The sequence below is a fragment of the Python bivittatus genome, unplaced genomic scaffold, assembly GCF_059951505.1.
Source record: "Python bivittatus isolate LINGU-HERP-01145 unplaced genomic scaffold, Pbiv_v1 ctg000610_np1212, whole genome shotgun sequence".
Lineage (NCBI taxonomy): Eukaryota > Metazoa > Chordata > Lepidosauria > Squamata > Pythonidae > Python > Python bivittatus.
The window spans coordinates 18673580-18697133 of record NW_028277088.1 but is presented as its reverse complement, the minus strand read 5'-3'; the positions used below and the strand labels follow the sequence as shown (position 1 = coordinate 18697133).

General features: G+C 36.2%; 1 protein-coding gene across 8 annotated transcripts in view; it reads right to left on the bottom strand.

The window, feature by feature from the left end:
- The window catches only part of LOC112540122 (uncharacterized), an 86991-nt gene that overhangs the window by 29478 nt on the left and 33959 nt on the right, over positions 1 to 23554 (bottom strand). For all 8 annotated transcript variants that reach the window (XM_088150408.1, XM_088150407.1, XM_088150406.1 and 5 more), the window contains exon 3: positions 2551 to 2635. In XM_088150408.1, the coding sequence (XP_088006534.1) occupies positions 2551 to 2635 (85 nt within the window). The remainder of the gene's footprint in view (positions 1 to 2550; positions 2636 to 23554) is intronic.

Genomic DNA, 23554 nt, shown 5'->3' with positions numbered 1-23554 from the left:
AACATTACCATGGCTTGTAACAGATGCTTATGATACCAACAATCCCTTGCTGCAAATCAGATGTAGATTACGCTTTCTGGTGTTGTATGATTATTCTTTTAGCCGCTCCCCATGACACAAAACTCAAATCAAACATTTAGTGTAAGAAATGTGTCCTTCATCATATTGGCAAGTTAAAATATAATAATTATTTGTTATTGTACTTATAAACCACCGAAATAGAAAGTTGCTTTCTCTCATGCCCTTTGGCTTAAAGTAAGTTACCAGATTTTTAATTAAAGTATGTAATAGATACTACTATATTGTAACAAATGCTATCTAAAATAGCTTGAGCAATATGGTAGTATATAATATTGTCCGTATTCAAACCTAGAAGTCAGCTTTTTTAGTGTGAAAAGTTATGCATGAACAGATTGGACACCATTTGGGGATGAAGAAAATATGACGAATGTAAGTATTATCTCCACCAATTTACAATCAGGAGGGGGTCCTGAACAATGTACATCTATATGAATTAAATATTTAGTTTAGCCTATATTTCTACAATCAAAAATCCTTACAGTCTAGAGTTCTTGTACACAGCTGTGTATATGGAAAACGCTTTTAAACATTCACTGAAACATATGAATGACTACCTCATAAGTTGGCTAGTCATTAAGATCTTACACAGGTACCAAAACTAAAAAAAAAAAAAGAATATATTCAGAGAATATGTGGAAAGAGCATTTGAAAGAAGCAATCGTCCTTATTTCTTCAAGGATGCTTAATTCAATGACATCATCTTTCCTACCCTTTTATATACTTTGTCCCTTTAGAGTTTTTGTTGTCAACACCACCACCTTGATTCACACTTCACTCTTTTCAAATTTCTATTTTCATATCAGGATTTCACATAACACCTGAATATTTTCACACCAGCAAATGTGTAGATTAAATGTTGTAGTCTTTTCATTAATCATCTGACTCTCAGTGGACCACTGACTCATCATTTATAACCCTGAAACCTAAATGCTAAATCAGAAATGCATGAAAGCATCGGTTTCATAATACACTATGGCTACCCTATCTGGGCTGCAAAAATCCAGATGATCAATATATGGCAACAAAGAGTTGGAGCTTTCTATATCCCTTCTATGCTATCAAGTGGTTGTCTGGAGTTTTGCAAGATATAGAAAAATCCCTTCTAAAGAAGAGGAAATTAAACTTTGATACAGACAAAGGAGCCATTCAGCTTTGATTAAGTGTGAGTAAACCTATGTGAATGTATGCTTTGTATTTTCTATAGGAGCAAAAGAATATTTAGTACAAGCTAATTTTTAAGAAAATTGTATGACAAGTAGGAAGAACAATGAAAATTTGACTCACATGTGCATGCAAGCTTCTCTTGTTGCCTTTAGTGAATATGTGTAACCAGGCTGACCATTTGTCTCATTTTACCCTACTTTATTCTAGATTGTGTGAATGCCTATGTATATGCATACAACATACTAGAATAAAATAAGAGGGAAATTATATATGCTGTTCTCCCTCCTCAAAAGAAGCCAGTTGTTTTGGTGTGTAAACAGAAACAATTACACGAACATTCAACAATAAAACCATCCATCATAAATAAGATAATAAAAATAGAAAAATTAAATAATATTTAAATTAGTTTAAGAAGTTAATCTAAGAGCAATTCTGCTTTCCTCTTCAATATTTTCATTCATGACATGGATGGAGAAATACAGGAAATGGTTATCAAATTTGCCAGTGACACATATTTGGTGGGATAGCTAATACCAAGACAAAAATAAAGTTTAAAATTACATACATGGATTGTAAATAATAGAGTAACCAGTTGACACAAGATACTTGCACTCTACTAAACTGATTGTGTAAATAAGGCGTGGCAAATGATTGTCCTGACCACACATTCAAATGTAACATATAAACCATATAATCACCAACATAGCTAACAATTCTAGAGCCACATTTTTTTTTCAAACAAAACATTAAAGTGTCAGGGTTCTGCAATCCCCGAGAAAGGAAGCAAAAACATTTCCGGGCATCTGAAGGACATGCTGTTGTCTCCCATCAGTTGCAAGAATGCCTGTCTGCTAAAGATTTCAGCATCTCCATCAAGAAGGCACTGAACTTCAAGATCTGATCAACCTCACTGACCAGAAAGACCAATGTTTCCTGGAATTAAGTTCCAGCTGATCTAAATTCTTAAATCCTGGTCAAGTCAGTTCTATTTGCAGTCAGTAGTGAGAGCTCCCTATAACCAGCACTCAGACAGCCATTCTTATTAATAGACAAAATATAGAGGTGAGTTACATCTTTGAATTGTTAGTGGACGCATTAAAATAACAAAGTAGGAACAAAGAATGCTTGTATTTGAGATTTTAAAAACTACATGATCTTTCAATTAATCCTTAATGCTAAAACCAATAGCAGTTAGTAATCAGTAATAATTTAATTACCGATTAACTAAATTAGTAATCAGGGATAATTTGAAGAATGATCTCTGACTGGCATTAATACCTTTACAAAAAATAATACAAAGATTACCTGACTTTGCAATTCACTTTGCTGTTTTAGTCGAATATTTTCAGGTGTATCTGCCACAGTAGTAAAGGACTGCTTTGGGTAGTGTCTGGAACAAAGACAAACAATAAAAGAGTTATAAGTGATTTGTTACTTATTTGTTACTACCCTGCATTTTGGCTCATTAATCTCAAAGGAATTAGTGAGCGTACTTATCTTCAAATTGTAGCTTGCATACAGTGATTTTTTAAAAAAGAAAACAATGAAGACAATGGGATTCTAAAGCCTAGCATCTTCAAAGCTAGGAAGGCAAGATGAGACACTCTTACTTATTCACCGATACCTTATTCTCTTTTTCTTTAATAAACTCCTCTTTTTCAGACCAAAAAAAAAGGAGGGAGAGAGAGAGAGCAGGGAATGCTACCTCTCTGAGTTAGAAAAAGTCTGTGATACTATCAGTGCTTCTTCTCTTTATTTCTAAATCCCCCTTACCACATTATTGTATTTTTGTTTAAATTCTCTTTAGATATCTTTGCATCTCAATGGTTATTCTAAAATGTATCTTTTGATCGGTTCATAAGAGCTTCCCGTACTACATGCATGTTGCATGGATGATTCTTGCGGATGGAAGAATTTCATACATCAATGGTAGCATTTTTACCAGTTATCTAAAAACTCTTGACCAATCAACAATCAATCTTTATGAATAAATGCCCCAAACCCCTCTCAGTCCCTTACATATGCAGACACACATCAAGGAGACCATAGCTTTTTTTTAAGATACTGCTACCCACTCAGTTTTATAAATGAGCAATTCTTTTAAAAAATCTATGGTTTTATTCATTTAAATCACTTTAAAAGATTAAATAATTAACTGTTGCACTATAGCAAGCACTCAAACTGTTTTACTCCTAATTTGTTAATGGTAAAGTTAAGCTATACGTTACATCAAAAGTAGTTGATAATTATGACTTTTTAAAAAAAAATTAAGCTTTTACTTTTAAGTAAGTGCAGGGAGCTCAGTGCCAATGACTTGAATAAGTTTGACCCTGGGGCCCCCACTGTGGTCCCAATTCTCCTGTTTTGCCAAAAATGTGTCACTGGGGAGCCATGTAAATGGCGGGTACGATCTGTATTGCAAACATAGCATAGATTGAAGTCCCCCTATTTCTCAGTTCAGACCATGTAGGCCCCCAGTGTTTGTTCTACTTTTTTTTTAAAAAAAGAGGAGAGCCACAATTCTCTATCTTTTGGGGCTTCTGAAGGGCCGCAAAGACCTAGCTCTTTTAAAAGGCGTTTCAGGATTTAGATGTTTAGCTTACCCCACCAGATGGCACAGTCACAGTTTGTGGGATGTTTATCTGTATGGATGTTTTTATTTTATTTATGTTTCAATCCTTGCTGTGGCATTCTGTAAGCTACTTCAAGCCTATGAGAATTTAGTAGCAGAAGAACTCTAGTAAATAAATAAACTGTTGGCCCACGCAATGTTCTTAGATAATAATAAGCAAAAGATTATATATGCATTATGCTTGAAAGCATAAGAGGAAGTCCTAGAAAACAAAAAAAAAACATATTAAAATGGAAGACAAATAGGCAAAAGCAAAATTAAGAAGAAAATGATCTGTTTGCCAGAAATGTTCAAACCAAGATAGATTGATAGATAGACAGATAGATATTTATATAATTAGTACTACGTGCATAAGGATGAAAATCTAAGAAGCAATTTGCCTTTGCTCATCAGAATTGCTGCTACGTAGGACATGCAATGCAGCTTGGAAAAAAAGTCTCCATCAAGTGACCTTTAATGTCTGGTTGAGTATACAGTCCTGTCTTTTACTATCTTGATCGCAGTCCTTATTTTAAATGCAAACTCGGCCCCTTTATGAACTGTGCACAAAGGGTTCATTCATATTCCACCTCCCCAAAGATCCTTATTAATGTTAATAGGGTCAGCACCTTTCCTTCATATAAATAGACAATGTGCTTAACAATAATGCACCATAAAGAAAACCATGCCTTTAAAGTACTATCCCTCCTTCAGTTTGAAATACTGTCAAATACTATTTATACTACATTTTAACTTAGTAACCCAAGGGGTGCCACACAGATCTTCACTTTTACAAAGCTGTAACCTGGCAGGTTTTATTTTATGAGTTATCTATAATTATCTATATTCAAATATTTTTTTCAAAAAGAGCTACCACTCAGATAATAGCATGAGTCCATTATAATGCGAAGCCACAATGTGATTTGCTTATTTCCACTCTAATCTGATGTTTACTACAACCATTATGGGTTTTTTCTAGGATTTATATGAATATTCAACACAGTTCAATTAGTCTTACATGTATGCTCGTATAATGAGCAATTAATACACTTTTAGTCCATTTACCTAATTTTAAAGGAGGAAAAAACATGGGAATTTAATCATGTAGAATATACTCAGACCAAATGTCTAAACAGTCCTCAGTCCTGGTGATGCAGTGCTAACTCAAATAGGGACAGAGAAATAAGTTCCTTAGGCTAAGGTATAATTTATGGAGAACAAGGCTCCTTCCACCTTTATAATATCAGCTTTTTTGCATAGCATGCAGTGTCCAAGGACTTTGTGCCCTTGTTAGTTTTCACACCACTAGTAGTTCAAAAGACCATAAACATCTGCAAAAACCATTGAGTCTCCCAAAATGAAATTGATATTTGAGATAATTAATGAAAAGGGAGGTACTATGGCATAAGATCAATCATATTAACTAGTGCTGCTTTTCAACCACCATCTCCAGAAATGAAACAATATAATGTCCAATATATTAAAACATTTTTATTCAATTCATTGCAATTTTAAATCTATAAAAATATGACTTACTAATGCCAAAATATTATTCCATTGGCATGGAAATACTGGACATTCAAATGGCCTACACATAGTCCTCGTTTAATGACCTACAGTGTTTCTCAACCTTGGCAACTTTAAGCAGTGTGAACTTCAACTTCCCCAGCCAGCCTATGTGTCATGAACTGAATGGGTTAAAAGAAGATGGGAAATATTTTTCTGGCTGTGTTCGCATACTACCAACTTGGATTTGTCTAATTAAAGTTTATGAAATAAATCACATTCAGTTGGGTTTTAACAACCAAGGCTTACAAATCCCATGACTGCATTCAGGCAGGCCACTAAGCTAAAAGCAGAAAACTGGAATTGACCTAGCTGCAGAGCAATCAGTGAACTTTTCAGCATCTTAGTGAATATTTGACTAACCGATTGTATAATTGACAAAGAAGCACTTTGACTCTGCACAGTTTGGGTTAATTCAAAATTCTTCTGTGTTAAATCCTACATTGCTGAATTAGATATATACTGTGTATACTGTAGAATAAAAGAAGCGTTTGCAATCCAAATATTTTTTAGTAGAATCCCAATCTAACCCTATGGGAATTAGATAGGCAGAGGTTATACCATCTCAGTACTTAAGACCTTTGTGTGCAATATATACTATAAAGAAATACAGAAATACAGCTGTATTTTTATAATAGGTACCAACAGCTGCCACTTTGAAGAACGCCAATTGTATCTCCAATATTCATTATACCCATGCACGGCAGGCAAAAACGTGGGGATTTAGATTTCAGATGAGAACCTAAGAGCATCCATAGTAATCTTTGTCTTCTTCTAGCGACTAATGTTGTATCAACACTAGTGCTTTGATATGGTAAAAAAGAACAAGTCTTGGATGGAAGTTAGAAACTGAAGCACAGATGTTTGGTTCCTGATCATTTGAGAAAATCATACAATATTCTGAACTGGATGTTAAACATTTATGAGATGCAAACCAGCATTTCCTAGAAAAGAGAAAAGCTTGGTGAGATTTGATATTGCCTGGTACTGGATATAAAGTTTAGTCAGAATTTCTCTTTGAAGTTCCATCTTGAGATTATTTTTCTTCTGTACTTTGAAGTTCATCATCAGAGCACATCAGATAGCAGAAAATTTGTAAAATTAGTTTGGAAGCAGGAAAAAAATCTACACAAGATGCTTTGTGCATAATGCCAAAACTATAAAAACAATGGATCATAAAATAAACATATTTAAGTCAGATCCTAGAAAACTGGGGAGGAGGGTACAATTCTGTAAAATCAAGTAAGCAAATGCATCTTTTTAACATAAACTGAAAATCCAAGCAATGCATTAGGATGGTGGTTTCTCTTTAGCTTATTAAAATAATAAGTTTAGCCCTGAAAAAGATGAAAGAACTGGATGCAGTACAAAAAAGATCTGGCTGAAGAAGAAAATGATTATTTAAATCTTCGTAAAAGGAGAAAAGAAAATAGGAAGGGAAAATTGATATAAAGTCAAGTAAAAGGGCTGCAAAAAATGGGGGGTGTTAAAAGATTTTTCCCAGCCTCATCAATTGCAACTTTTCATATACATGGAACAGCAGCACAAATCATAATGTTTCGATGATCGTTTATACTTATTTCAATGAGGCAAAGCATCTTGAATGATTGATTTATCCACAAATTAGTGTCTCAGTGGATGATTTTCCAACAAAAACTAGATTCCACCTTAGGGATAAAAGCACCAGTGTTTCCTATCACTGCTGCTATACACAAGTCTTTCTGCTTCTGCATTGCAAAAACACACAAGGGAATTTACTGATGGCACTTGTAAGGGCTCATGAAAGCTATAACATTCCTATCTGACAATGCTTTTTCATGTGCATTAGCTATTTCAGAAAAGCATGGCCTAATCTGGTTCATTATGCCACAGCACAACAGAATAGAGAAGAAGCAACGGTTCCCCTATTCTCATGGCATGCTAGAAAAAATATCTTTTTCTAATCTAGTGGAAAGAAGTCTGTGGACCTGGAGCTAATTTCATGCTATCTTCAGCATAATTTTAACCCCACTCCTGTGTTAAGAGGAAAATTATTCCTGCTGCCTGCTGGTTGGAAAAAAAAGAAAAGGGTGTCAAAAAAGGGGGGGGAAAGGGCGTCAAAGAAAGACGTGTATTCTGCTTCCTCACTCTGCCATCCTCTAAATGGCTTGCTTCAACCCTGCCTACCGTGCAGCCGCCAACAGATTATCCCTAACAAAATGGGAAAAAAAGATCCCTAACCTTGCTCTATCTAGCCTAGTAACCTGCAACCAATAAAAAGCAGCGATATGATACTATACTCTTTACAAAATAAAAACAAAACAAAACAAAACAATGCAGAGATTTGGCTCTGATCTATAGGCTAGGTTTGCAAGTTGCAATAAGCCTTTGTTTAACGATGATCTACTGAACACAATTAGCTGGATTCACCCAAAATTGTAGGCCATAAATCATGGTTCATAAATTGTAATAACTGTTCTAATACAAAATGCTAAGGCAAAAACCGAATAAACCCATAGTATGCCTGACTGCAGCATGTGACCCTAGCTACAATATTCCCAATACAGCATTTCTGTTTCATGCCTTCTGAGAACCAGAGCACACATTGCAAAGAATGATTCTATGTCTATACTGGTTCATCTAAGCAGACAAGATTTTTAAGAGCCATGATAGCATAAGGATATCGCATAAACCTGATAGAAATCCACAACCCAAACAGCTAAATATTGAGTGAAATTGATCGAAAGAAATTTCCAGGTGTTGTAAACCAACACATCTGGAAGGTGTCAGATTGAGGAAGTCTATATATATATTAGGAAACATCTAACTGGATCCATAAGACATATGGGATAGGTTGTATGTAATGGCCAAAAGACTCCAATGTGGGATAGTAAATACCAGGGCTGCACAGATTTGAAGGGAAAAGTGCTTTGGAGCATCCACAGCTGCTCATATACCACCATCGGCAACTCCTTAAAGCAGCTACATCTATTTCAGTATGACGGGGAAAGACATGTTTGGTTTAAGCAGTTGCTGACAAATGCCACATACACCCTCAGCCTGTGCCAAAGCACCTTTTACCCTTCAAATCTGAAGCATTGGACAGACCTACTAAATGTATCATTAAAAATTGCAGCCTTTGGGAGGAAGATCAATTATGAAAATAATATAATACATATTTAATATTTTATTTAATATTTAATAATAGGCTTCAGGGCAGGATTTTCATCAGGCCTACAGCTTAAGAAGAACGATGGCTTAGCCATCCTTTCCCCAGCCATGGGCTTGATGAAACCTCTCTTCCCTCATTGCTATTAGCTTTAAAAAGAACTTCCACAAACAACAAAAATGCTAATGTGCTTTCTAATAAAGTAGCTGACATCACATGCAACATTAGGTTCAAGAAAGAGTTAGAATTAAAGGGCCATGCCAAAGGCTTCATCGAAAAGAGGGAGATGTACCCTAGCTTTAGAGAAGTGGCACATGTTAACCCTTAGATTATTTCAAAGTTTAGACAAAGCCATCCTCTGCTCAACATTTATTGTAGACTATGCCTTGCTCTTTGAAAATAGTACTGTTGTTCTGAACCAGGCTTCCTGCCCAGAGGCACAGCACAGAATTTACAAAAATAGCAGCACACTTGCATTAAAAAGTGGTGTACAGCCACACTCTAGCCTAGCCATAGCCTTTTCAAGGAAGAAACACTCTTCTTGAAACTTCACGGCATTCAATTCAATGACTGACATTCCCAGAATGGAATTAATATCAACACTCCATTAAACTGTATTCTATTCTCATAAGACCTTTCAAAAGGTCATCTTATAGCTTCCTACCTTCAAGTAATGGCTGCTAGAAAAATATAGATTTTCTTTTATATTAAGAACCTCTAGATTTCAATAGTGGTTTCTTGGAGAGTCTGCACACTCCAGCAATGTTTATTTATTTTACCTATATTCCACTTCATCATGTGGTCTCAAAATGGCTTTCAACAGCCCACCCACCCACTATGATACCTCTTCTAATCCCAAGAGAGTCACAATGTAAAGTTATGAAATGTTTTTAGTGATAAGAGATTGAATTACATTAAAAATTACACTGTGAACATATGGATTTGTGGCAAGCTAGATGGTTGTTTTGTTTTTATTACAATCAGAAAAAACTATATTTACAGAAAAGGAAATGTGACAAAATAAATTGATCAGGAACATACATCAGAATATTATCATGTTTTAATGTCATGCTGAGTGGCGTCCACAAAACAGAATAGGGGGAATTTATTGGGTGGTGATTTGAAGAGACAACATATTAAACATGACTTATTGTATTTTCCATTCTGCTAACTGTAAGCCAAGTGCTGTGCTGGGAATGGAAAAAGAGAGACAGAATGAATTTCCTGTTCCCCAACTCAGCTCCTGATTTGTGGGCACCTAATTCCTCTTTCTTCCAAAACACATTTTTTAAAAACCATGGAGTTGAAAAGCCATAATTGATTTGGATCAGACATAACTCTAAGCCATACTGGATGGATTTACCCATAATACTGAGCAAAAAGCAAATAAAGCATAATGTTTAGCTTAGTGTTATATATGCACCAGACCAATGTCTTTGATATACAGACCCATCCCAATACCCAAAGGTAGTGCCACAGCGCTAGAGAATTGGTTATATCTTGCTGGCACTTCATGTATTCTCTCAACCAGGAGTTCAAGCTGAGGAGGCAGACAGTATTCACAGAATGATCTTTCCTGCAGATGTTAAGTCAGTACATGCTTATAGCAAAACAGTCCCTAACCATGCAAAGCTTTGAAGATTAGAATATAGGAGGCAATGTGGACATCCCCCTTGAGATCTGTAAAGATCCATTCCTAGAAATATGGGATCCTGCAAAGTAATAAACCAACTTCTAGTATCATCTTCATTTTCAAGAGTGTTTCTAGGTCCAACTTAGGAATTCATAGGACTTCTACTTCTACACCATCACCATTTCTGCTCCCTGGAAAAAGCAGTTTGAAAACAATCTGCTGTCATTTTCACTTCCGCCAGCTTCAAAATGCTGGCCACCTTGGCAGCTTACCTTCTATGGAGGGAAGGCAAAGAAGCCAAGAAGTGGAATGAGATAAGTTTCTGCCAATAGCAGAACAGGCTACTCACAAGATCTGCAGAACTGCATTCTTCAGGTTGAACACCAGCATTGCTTTGATTTCAGACCCACCACAGCAATAACACAAGTCAGTTTTCAGACCTAGCTGACATTGTAAGATCAATCCAGTTCAGAGCTGATTCTGAAGATGCAGTGTGGAAATGCCCTCAGAAAATAAAAAATAGCAAATGACTGCCCCAAATGTTTTGCTTAAAAATACACTCACCAGCTCAGAAGAAAAAAAATAAAAGTAAGCTTAATTGAAGAAAACATCCTTGGGGCTAATGGGCAAGGCAGAAAGCAACCTTATCAGTTTGTCTTCCAGTAAATGGGTGTTTTGTGAAAGGTTATATTCACTACATCAGCTTTTAGAGCATCCAACCCCATGGCAGCTTTTTTATTTGACTTCTCAAGCCCAAATATTCTCATGGATTAAAATAGTAGCCTCCTGTGTTAGAAACAATGTTTTGAACGGTGTCCAGAGAATAACTGCAAAAAAGTGCAGAACTTGCAGTATGGAATGAGAGCATCCTGGTGCACCAGTTAGCAACTTGACTGTTGCATGTTTCACTAACTGAAGCTTTCACTTATTCTACAAAGGAAGTCACCCATACAGGAAAGGCAACGAGAAAAGGGAATATGAAAGGAGAGGGAGGGGGAGGAACACCAGGCCATCAATCACCTAACCGTGAAATTCCACAGGCCTATTTGCAGAACAAGAAGAGCCAGCTTGAAATTCCAAATATTAAGATAAAGACTCCCTGGAGTCAAGCTCAACTCCTAATGACTACACAGACACCTCCATGTAGATATTTTTGGCACAATTCATAAGTGATTTGTTGTTGCCTTCTCCCAGGATGTTTTCTATCTAAATACTAACCCTGTCTAACCCTGTTTAGCTTCTCAAAATTAGCCAGATCAAACGTTGCCACTTGCTGAGCTCCAAATATTAAGATACTGTACCTCAAAAACACTCAAAAACTGAGGAGTGTTTATTGGATGAGATAAATTTGATGAGCTCCAGAAGCATTTATTACTGCTTGGGGTTTAACACATAATCTACTTCTATTTAAAAAGCTTCTCTAATTACTTGGCTGGTTATTTTGGAGCTGTCTTCCTAGGTAGAGAAAAGCCTTGCTCAATATACTGCCAGGATCAGAATCAACAGTGCATGGATTATTATAAAATAAAAAAGTTAACTCTGCTGAAACAATATCAAGTAGATCATACTTTTCATCAATTTCTATACCAAGTTTCCTTAATATAGATGTTTGGGATAGTCCTCTGGAGAGAAAAGTATCTGTTTTGCTTGTTGCTATTCTCAGTACAATGAGCTTGGAAATCTGACAATGATGGAATTTGAGTAAGTGTGACCTTGTCAAACTTGGCAGCCTTATAACTCATTCTACTATGCATAGCTCTCTCAGACTCCATTCCCTTTCTAAAGTAGGCTGTATTTATATTTTCGCATTCTTCTGGACGAATTGAAGAAGTCTGGAGATAAGATCAGTATTCCAAATTGGTTAAACAAGATAAATTTGTCAATGTAATTGCTATAAATAATAAAATAATAAAAGGGCAAAACATCAATTCAATGAAAAAACAGCATGGCATCTTCTTTATCTGAGGACCTGGTATTATATAATGATATACTGTATTCTGGCAGATTTAAAAAAAAAAAACCACATCTTTTGCTATGTGAGAAGAGAAGAGAAGAGAAGAGAAGAGAAGAGAAGAGAAGAGAAGAGAAGAGAAGAGAAGAGAAGAGAAGAGAAGAGAAGAGAAGACTATGTTGTTAGGCTGCAATTACTTCTAAATGTCAATTCTTACACAAGGAAACATCAGCCTCTTATTTTGCACAAAGCAATTCTCTGGTATATTGTGTCTGAGAAACAGTCCCATCAAATATACGACGTCTCCATTTCAGTATGGGCAAAAATCAACATCAGCCTTTTATCAATTTATGCATCGTAAGAAGCCCAGATTAGGGCTAGAGCTTCGATACCTAAGTATCCGGTTTGCATATGTACTTAAGCTTTTTACACAGGTTGCAGGTTAATTCTATCAGCTATCTCTTTTTAGTTTAATGCCAAGTAATTAGGTCTAGCAATTGTCTTTCAGATAATACAGTAACACATATATTCCTATGATCCAATTTCTATTGGGCTAAGAGTCTGGCTTCTAAGAGGCAAATTGTCAAAAAGAAAGAGAATATGATATTTTTAATACATCAATGTTTCTGAACCAGATACTGACAACCTGATACTCCCAAGCAAATGAATGAGAGGCAGTGAATCTCAGACCCCTTCAGGGTCCTTGCAATACTCCCACAATCCCCCCAGTTTGCCATCAAAATTCATCAGCCATCTGATTTTTTTTTCAAAACCAGAAAGTATCAGCTGTGTGCTGCCACATCTACATTTAGTTACTGATTGATCAGTAACTAAAAATTTCCTCAATCTTATTAAAAATTATTATTTGATAACTCTTTTTAGAGGTTTCAAAGACTGAAGTCTAGGTCCTCAGGGGGCACGTGTGGCCCTGGTCAGGTTGTACATCTCTAAAGCACAGCACTGTTTGGGGGAAGGTTCAATGGGAGATAACATTGGGGAATCTGCTGGAAAGAAGGTGCAGCATAACTTGTGCTCATATGCAGTATTAAAAGATCCTACATTGGCAAGTGGAAGGAATGTTGCTAGAAACATTTGCCTGCAAGACATCTGGAAGAAGAACTCAAGAAACTTATTTTGATCCAAGAGAAATTCCAATTCCTGCATAGCCTTTCTGTCAGTAAGTTCTCAGTCTAGCTTGGCCAAGGATTTACATGAGCTTGTCTTAATCCTAAAGGGTATATACAGACCCCTATGAATGAAGATCTTTTTAGAATGATTATGTATTGCACTACCAAACATCTTTCCCTCACTGATAGATTTTCTATGGTAAGAAGAAAAAGCAGCTGGAAATAGCATTAAAAATTCCATAAAATTCCATAAATGAGGTGTGGCAATTACATAAAAAAGCCTTCACTTAAAAAACCTGTGCTAGGTGAAAATCTTGGGGGAGGCAGTTTCAACAGTGTGCTAGTTTGGAGATGACTGATGCATATGGTAGTAGTGGGACATAAAAGAGGAGCCTCATTCCTGAATAGTGAAAGAATGCCAAGTTATGAATGCTTTATGAAAGAAATAGATCTACAAACCTTCTCACCTGACTTGAAAAGTGTTAGATATATCATGCTTCAGCAAGTCACAACATTGCAGACAGTAAGTCACATAAGAGACTTCAACTAACAAACTGTTGAAGACAACTCTTTAAACAATATAACAGACGATAGAAAATGGTAACACTAATAATGCTTGAAGGAGTTCATTTCTTTTTCTTTTTTAACACTCCCAGTCTTTTGCAGCTGACAACTGCATTCTGCCACCTAGACTCCAATGAAAATAAGAGATAGCACCTGGAGTCAACTGAGTAATGATGATCTACCAACCCAATGCTTGAAAAACTAATTTGATTTCCTTTTCCCACATGGACACACAAACACAAAAAGTATACTAATACTGATAATTCTTACAGCCAAACTGATTTGGTCCAGTGGTTACTGTAGTCAAGGGATGAACAAGATTAAACCATGTAAAATTAGAGGCTACCAGGTAAACAGAAGAGAACTAGTCTTTCCTAGCATCAGCTTCTGGATCTTAACCTTTCATGAATGATTACAGTAAAGCGTCTCCAAATCTAACTTGTAAGAAAATTCAAACAGATGCCATGGTTAATGGCCCTGAATTCTTCCAGGAGAATTAAAGGGTCATAGCCAGTGGTATGCTGGCAAATGTTTAACTGGCTTGTTCAGGTCCGTTGCTGCCACCACACCACACTGCTAGCTGCTAAACAACTGATTGGCATGCCAGCCATTGTGGCTCAGCTCTGCTCTCAACTGGCTTGTAAAATTCCAGAACATGTAACCCAGTACCAGCTGACTCCAGCACATGACTGGTCACAGCTCACATGGTCATCACCTTGGTCAATTTATCCACTAAGTTTCAAGCCAGATACAGGTAGTCTTCATTTAGTGACTGCCTCATTTAGCAACCGTTCACAGTTATGACAGTGATGAAAACATAACTTTACAACCAATCCTCACATTTACAACCTTCGGAGGTCTGTAAAGCAAAGGAAACCTGAAGTAAGATCATAAACACAGTTGCAGTTTCATTTAGTGACCACTTTGCTTAACAGCCAAGTTGCCAGTCCCAATTGTTGTTGCTAAACAAGGACTATCTGTAATTCATTTTGCCTCAAGTAGTCAGAATTTGGTCTAGTTATGTACTCATTTATTATACTATTTTCCTACACTCTGATCCAAAAGATACAGCAATCAATATTTACTGGGTTTGCAATAAACACAGATCATCTATCAGGGTTCAAGATCTGTGCCTATTCTGTAAGGAAGAAATCAAAGCACATTTTGAAATGAATTATATTTTTTCAGATGTTCAAAAAAAATTAGCACCATTTGTTCAATATATTAATTGCTCATCACTATTGTTCTACACCTATTGCAAAATCTTAGGTAAAGCCTTATCCACTGAAATAATTAAAACATGACCAGTCAGGACGCAGTACATCTCATGCTCCTAAGACATTTCTGCCTTCAAAGGAAAGCTATTGCCTAGGGATTTTTAAACATACATTCCCAGTACGGATGTCTGCAATGGGGGGACGGAGGGAGGTGTCAAATTCTGCAAACTGGCAGGCACAGCACTGCGATCCATGGTCCACTGTTTTTGTATGTTCATAGAACACTGTTGTACAAAAGGGATGGGGCTTGGATTATAGCATCATGCCCACCGTCTTGCAGATTTTTTTAATATATATAAACGTTATTAAAATTCTATACATAAAATAAATATTAAAAACACAATTCAGAAACATACGCGGAAACATAAACCTACAAATACGAAACTAAACATCTAACTTAAAAAACATATAGTCCACTTCCACCCTTCACTTTTCTCACAGATCCATTAACCATTTCTTATTCTTTTATACCGCTGTAATTGCTATTTAAATGTTCCATTATCTCCCCTTATTTAATCTATAAAACCCTTTAACATCAAGCTATTTTTCTCTACTTTTATAATATAATCCATAACGGACTCTAGTCTTTAACAAAAGCCTCTGTAGATTCCTCTCTCTTTAGGCATGTCAATTTTGCCATCTTCGCCAAGTCCATAACTTTAAATATCCAGTCTTCAACATTTGGAACGTCTTTATTTTTCCTTTCATATTGCAGATTTTGATACCCATCACAGATGCCATTGACACCAATAGTAGAAGTGCTTTTTCAGTTACCACTTTTAAACATTTTAAAATGCCCATAAATTTCTCAAAACCATATTGTCTTTCACTTTGAAAGCTATTGTCCACATGCCTCCAAAAAAATAAATCTAGGAAAATTTTTACTTTCTCACCCATATTAGTGCATCTCTTTCTATCCTTCAGTTTCTTGCCCAGGTTTTATGCCAGGTGGAAGGTCTTATCCCTTAAGAGCAAGGATAGTAACAGGAGATGGAAGTAAAGGAGATATTTTTCAATATTTAAATAATGTATATAAAAGTAACGATTATCATAATATCCCTATCAAACAGTTTACTCATACAAGACGTAATTACGTTGTATCTTCTTAGCGTGCAACACATAGTCTTATGCCTTTATTTCTGAAATAAAACAAAGAAAGGGAGAAAGCATAAATAAATTGAAAAAGTATTTGTGACTTCCCATCCCAAGTCATTCTCCTTATCTCAGTGTTGAAAGGCTGCACAGAGATTAGGAATAAAAAAGATTCTTGCTGCATGGTCAAAACCCATACAGCAATTGCAACTACATCACAAAATTAATACCACTACAGTAAAACCTTGGATTGCGAGTAACTTGTTCTGCGAGTGTTCCGCAAGACGAGCAAACATTTCTAATAAATTTTAACTTGATAAACGAGTGATGTCTTGCAATACGAGTAGTACGTGACACCAAACATCACATGATCACAACTGAGCCAATGGTTCTTCTCTCTCTCGCTACGGGATTGTGGGTGATCACTTTGATATACAAGTGCTTTGGATTACAAGCATGTTTCCGGAACGAATTATGCTTGCAAACCAAGGTTTTACTGTATATATATAAACAACAGACAAAACCATTCTACTAGTGATTTTCAGCATTCACTGAAATGGGGACATTCTATGAATTTTGCAAGTTACCCTCATTGTTTTCGAAGGAGTATCCTTATTTTATACACTTCCTGCTCACAAATACCATTGCACAAACCAATTTTATTATTTGCTGCTAGTGCATACGTTAACTTTTAATTTCAATCACACTTTTCCTCCACATTAGAGATACATGTCAGATTACAAATTCAACAACACAAATCAAATTTTATTCAGTTAGTAAAAGTCCTAAATTGTCATATCTGTTATTGTTTCTGTTAAAATTTATTTTAAAACACTTGGAAATCAATTTGCCACAAATATGTCAACACCCATCAGCAGTTTTCCAAAACGTAAGTAATAAATACATCATTTTCAGAATGTTTTTAGCCCAGAAGATCTGTAGTTTGTAGTCAGTTGCAGACTGCAGGGTAATGATTAAAGTTAGCCAGAGTTAAGATTAGTACCAATTTGCAATTTAACTATCACAGAGGGATATAGGAATTTTACTCCAGAGAAGACATACAATGAAGTGGAAGAATACGTCCTGCATTCTTTTCTGATGGCCAGGAGTAACAAAAAGCCAGCTATAACTGAAATCAGCCCAACATATATCTAGTGCTTCATCTAACAAGCTAAGGTTTGGGGTCTTTGTTTCTTTGCTGCCTTCGAGTCAATCTTGACTCCTGGTCACTATATGGACAAGTCTATACAGTTTTGTAGGCAACATTTTTCAGAAGTGGTTCATCACTGCATTCTTCCTAGGGCTGAGAGAGATTAACTATCCCCAAGTCACCCAATTGGCTTTGTGCCTAAGGCAGGATTAGAACTCAGTCTCCCAGTTTCTAGCCATTTGGCTGGTTGGTTGGTTTCTGTACAGTCCACTACATTCATAAGGGTTCAAGTATCTCTATTCAGGAAATCTTTATTCATCCATTCACATCCATTCATATTTCTACCACTTCTCTGCAATCTTCCATTAGAAACATAGTGTAATACATTGTCTAATAACTTTCAAGGACATGCACTAATAATTAATGCAGGTAAAACAAGTAAATAGTTGACAGAGAGTGTTATCATCAACACAATCAGCCTGGAACTATTTTTGCGAAAAAGGAGATGAGACCAAATCCCTATGAAATTACTGGAGCCAATTCTTGCCACACCATCTATACTGTAGTCTTCAGTTCAGACATTCTGAGATACCAACAACATAATCAAGACACCAGCTTCAGTAGTTCTTAATACCAAAATCACACTCTAACCATAAAACAACTGAAAAATAATCAGTACAAAAAAGCATTTGCAAATAAAAAGATCTTCACATAGTATTCAAGTAAATTTCTAAACAATGGACAATTACTTCACCTAGAACAACACATGGTTCCTTTCTCCAAGCACCTGAAATAACATTTTGTGGACACTTTTAAAGGGTAGCACACTGTGGGACATTTACAAGATATTCTGAAGACAAAATCACTCACATCTGTCACAACTGAACCTTCCATAATTAACACAGATCATTAAATGCAGGGTTAGTGTATTACTTATTCTTACATTGTTGAATAATTTTCATGTTTTAAATTTGATGATATGGGCAAGGAGCTTAGATACCCTTAACTTTGTGTATATTTGCCCTTATGCCCTGATCCCTTATGGCTTATTTCATCAAGCAGGAAGAGGATTATGAATTGGGTCTAGGATGTGGTAAAATCCTAATTACAAAAAAAGATAGTAACAGCCTCTTAAGGAGGTGGAAGTATGATCAGTTTCATGTATTCCTAACAGCAACAGAACAATGACTAACAACTCTTTCCTGAGTGCTGGAATACATAGTGGCTGGTACACTGGAATTTAACTATTTTTAAGCCATTTCAATGTGGCTTAAGGCCTGATTTTGATACTGAAACTGCCTTGATTACCCTATATTGAAATCAGGAAGAACAGTAACAGAGTAGATTCTCCTGGATCTTTTGATGGATTTCAATAGCATCAAAAATATGTATTTTTCTAAATGGCTAGTTCCAGAAAATGGTAGTGGACAATTTCATTTCACTTTTTGGAGTCTTTTAATGTTCTGTTTTATTCCCCATGTTATTTAACATTTGCATATACTTTCTAAGTAAGGATGTCCAGGGACCAAGAGTGAATTAAATATCCTGATGAACACTGGTATATTTTTTTCCTTTTCATCAAACTCATATAAGGTAGTACAGTTACTAAACAAAACTAGGGCTTGGATATGGGTCAGTCCAGACATGATGAAGATCTAATTAGTGGATACAATGTCAGATCAGTAGTATTCAATCTGTTCTGGAGGAGGCGATATTCACACATGTCAGGTCTAAAGTTGAGATTTGAGTGTTCATTGATACTTCTTTGTAAAACAAATAAAACCATAAGAAATTTGCGTGATTTGAAGTACTTTTACCAAGCTTAGTTCTTCAACTGCAATCCTGTTTGGACAGAAACAGCTTCAGTAATCTATGCCTAAATATCTGCTTAAATTATCACAATGCCTTCTAGATGGGTTGCCTTTGTAAGTAGACTGAAATTTCAAGTGATACAAAATATCGCTACAAGAATATTAATTGTAAGAGAATTCCACATACCTATAGAGATTGTATTGTGGCTTTTCCCTGCATTGTCAGAGCAATACATGTTAACCCATCACTCACGAGTTCTAGCAGAGATTGACCCACAAGCTGATGGGGAGAGCCAGTGCGAAAGACGACACAAAGCAGAAGCCCCAGACACCACCACAAAATGTTCAGCATTTTTCCTCCATGTTGTTGAACAGAATGAGTCAGTTGAAGACAACACTTGGCATTAACTAATCACTATAACTGTATGGCACTTTTCTGCATATACTATATGTGAAGCAGTTTGATTGATTGATTGATTGATTGATTGATTGATTGATTGATTATGTACCACCAAGTCATTTTCAACTCCTAGCGACCACATAGATAGATTTTCTCCATAATGATCTATCCCTAACCTATTCTTTCAGGTCTCCCAATGGTTCACTACAACAATAAAAACAAAACTATGTAATTAACAATACATTTTTATCCATAGCATATGCTACAAAAGACAAATCAGTTTCACAACTTTTTAAAAATGTAATATCAGAACAATTCATTTATAATTCCTCACTAAAAACAAAGAAATATCAAATATAAGCCCTTTGAAAATCCTGAAGATGAACATGGGATTCATCTTAAATCTCAGGGGTTACAGGAACAGGATTAAACACACTGTGGCCCAGTTGCAAATAACAAAACTTGATATAATCATTCCTAACACAGATATGTTCATCAACAGTGATAAGTAATTTTTCTTGCTTTTTGCTTGTGAATTTTAAATTATACTTCTTTGGAGCAAGGGCCATCCTTTTTGTATTGTCGAAGGCTTTCACGTCCGGCATACGATGGCTGGTGTGGGTCTTCCGGGCTGTGTGGCCGTGTTCTGGAAGTTCCAGAACACAGCCACACAGCCCGGAAGACCCACACCAGCCATCCTTTTTGTTTGTTTGTCTATAACACATTTTAATATGTAATGAACTTTGATGATACTGCATTAAGACCACAATTTTCATGAAAAGAATTCTTTTTCCAGAATGACTTCCCTGTTGTTTCTTCACTGATTACTACATGCACATTTCTATCAATCAGTGTTTTAAGTACACATGCAGTCTTCTACACTATTATAATTGCATGAAAACAGAACTGATCTGTATACATTTTGCTAAGGAAAAAGGTTTATCATAAATGCATGGTAGCCTTCCTCAACTCAGCAGTCTGTGGAGATCATTATACACAGCATCTTTCAGGAGTTACTCTGAAAGACATTTCCCTACATCTCCTCACAACAGAATGAATGCAAAATTGGCTCTATCATGAGGCAAAATAAAGCTGACAAATGAATCACAGAAATGGTGTTATAAACAGACAGCAAAATGTTAATTCATTTATTTTTCTGTCATGGAGGGAAACAAATTTATACAATTTTTTGCTTCAGCTGCTAAAATATCTTGACCACTCTTGGATTAACATCCATGTTCACTTGTGTGAGGATGTACTATTTCTTACACTGATTAAGGCAGCAAAATATTATGGGCCGTTCCTAATGGAACATAAACCAAAGCCCAGTTGAATGCACCATACAGTATGAATCATAGAAGAAGCAAACTTTTACTACTAGCTGTGTTTCTTGCTGGAGGCCGATAAGCTGTATCTACTAACTCTCCTAAATTTAAACCGTGTGCCATTATTTGGTTTTTAAAAAGTCAAGAAATTGGTAAACTAAATGAGCAGATTTTTTTCTGAATTTAATTGTATCAAAAGTCGCATTATATGTAATGTGCTATTATTTATAATGCAAAAGTTGTATTATAAATAAGAACACATGGAATGCAGTCTGTCTGCAACTTTATCAGGTAAAATTCAATATCATAACTAGTTTACTAAAGGAAACAAGATAGAATGGATGGCAAATATTTTTACTATTAAAAATGCTGTTAGCTGTTTTAATGCAGTGCATTCAAAAGTTTGCAGTGACAAAAAAACTGAAATACTTTTGACAAAATGCCAATACAATTTGTTAAGCTTTGAAAATAGAACTTAGAGAACCAAACAAAAAAGGCAGAGTAGTCCAACATATGGTTGCTAAACCTAAATCTAATCTTTGGATCCTGCCTTTGGCACAGCTTCTTTTTCCACTGACTTCATTGATCTGTTGTACTGACTCATAATGTGGTTGGCTTAGCTTTGGCTTACTACGTTGTGTCAGCCCGACGCTGTCTGCAAACCAATGCCCATGGCTAAGTATATTGTACATAGCCCAGCCAGTTGTAATTTATTTAGTGCACTAGAGTTAAAAAAAGACACATGGTTTTCTACAATTGTGAACATGGCCAGAATATCTAAATCTGCTATTAATCCAGGATCAGTTTCTCAGACATTTGGAGGAATATATATATATATATATATATATATATATATATATATATACACACACACACACACACACACACACACACACACATACATACACACACACACATATACAGTACTGTGCAAAAGTTTTAGGCAGGTGTGAAAAAATGCTGTCAAGTAAGAATGCTTTCAAAAATATATATTGTAATTCTTTATGTTTATCAATTTACAAAATGCAAAGTGAGTGAACAGAAGAGAAATCCAAATCAAATCAATATTTGGTATGACTACCCTTTGGCTTCAAAACAGCATCAATTCTTACACTTGCACATTTTGTACACTTGCACAAAGTCAGGGATCTTGTAGGATTAGAGTCAGGTGTATGATTAACCAATTATACCAAGCAGGTGCTAATGATCCTCAATTTCATATGTAGGTTGAAACACAGTCATTATCTGAAACAGAAACAGCTGTGTAGGAGGCTTAAAACTGGGTGAGGAACAGCCAAACTCTGCTATTAAGGTGAGGTTGTGGAAGATAGCTTCATGTCACAGGTCATACACCATGGCAAGCCTGAGCACAGCAACAAGACATAAGGTAGTTATACTGCATCAGCAAGGTCTCTCCCAGGCAAAAATTTCAAAGCAGACTGGCATTTCAAGATGTGCTGTTCAAGCTCTTTTGAAGAAGCACAAAGAAACAGGCAATGCTGAGGACCATAGATGCAGTGGTCAGCCAGGGAAACTTAATGCAGCAGATGGAATACACATCATGCTTACTTCCCTTTGACATCAGAAGATGTCCAGCAGTGCCATCAGCACAGAACTGGCAGAAACCAGTGGGACCCAGGTACACCCATCTACTGTCCAGAGAAGTCTGGCCAGAAGTGGTCTTCATGGAAGAATTGCGGCCAAAAAGCCATACCTCTGACATGGAAACAAGGCTAAGCGACTCAACTATGCATGAAAACATAGGAACTGGGGTGCAGAAAAACGGCAGCAGGTCCTCTGGACTGATGAGTCAAATTTGAAATATTTGGCTGTAACAGGAGGAAGTCTGTTTGCCAAAGGGCTGCAGAGTGGTACAATAATGAGTGTCTGCAGGCAACAGTGAAGCATGGTGGAGGTTCCTTGCATGTTTGGGGCTGGATTTCTGCAAATGGAGTTGGAGATTTGGTCAGGATCAATGGGGTCCTCAATGCTGAGAAATACAGGCAGATACTTATCCATCACGTCATACCATCAGGGAGGTGTGTGATTGGCCCCAAATTTATTCTGCAGCAGGACAATGACCCCAAACATACAGCCAATGTCATTAAGAACTATCTTCAGCGTAAAGAAGAACAAGGAGTCCTGGAAGTGATGGTTTGGCACCCACAGAGCCCTGATTTCAACATCATCGAGTCTGTCTGGGATTACATTAAGAGGCAGAAGGATTTGAGGCAGCCTACATCCACAGGAGATCTGTGGTTAGTTCTCCAAGATGTTTGGAACAACCTACCTGCTGAGTTCCTTCAAAAAGTGTGTGCAAGTGTACCTAGAAGAACTGATGCTATTTTGAAGGCAAAGGATGGTCACACCAAATATTGATTTGATTTGGATATCTCTTCTGTTTGCTCACTTTGCATTTTGTAAATTGATAAACATAAACAATTACAATATATATTTTTGAAAGCATTCTTACTTGACAGCATTTTTCATACCTGCCTAAAACTTTTGCACAGTACTGTGTGTGTGTATATATATTTATACAGTATGTATGTGTGTGTATATATATATATATACACACAAAATATCATTTGAAATTTGAGAGGTGGAATTCATTTAAGAAATGTTGGCCTATCCTACTTACTGAATTTAGTCTC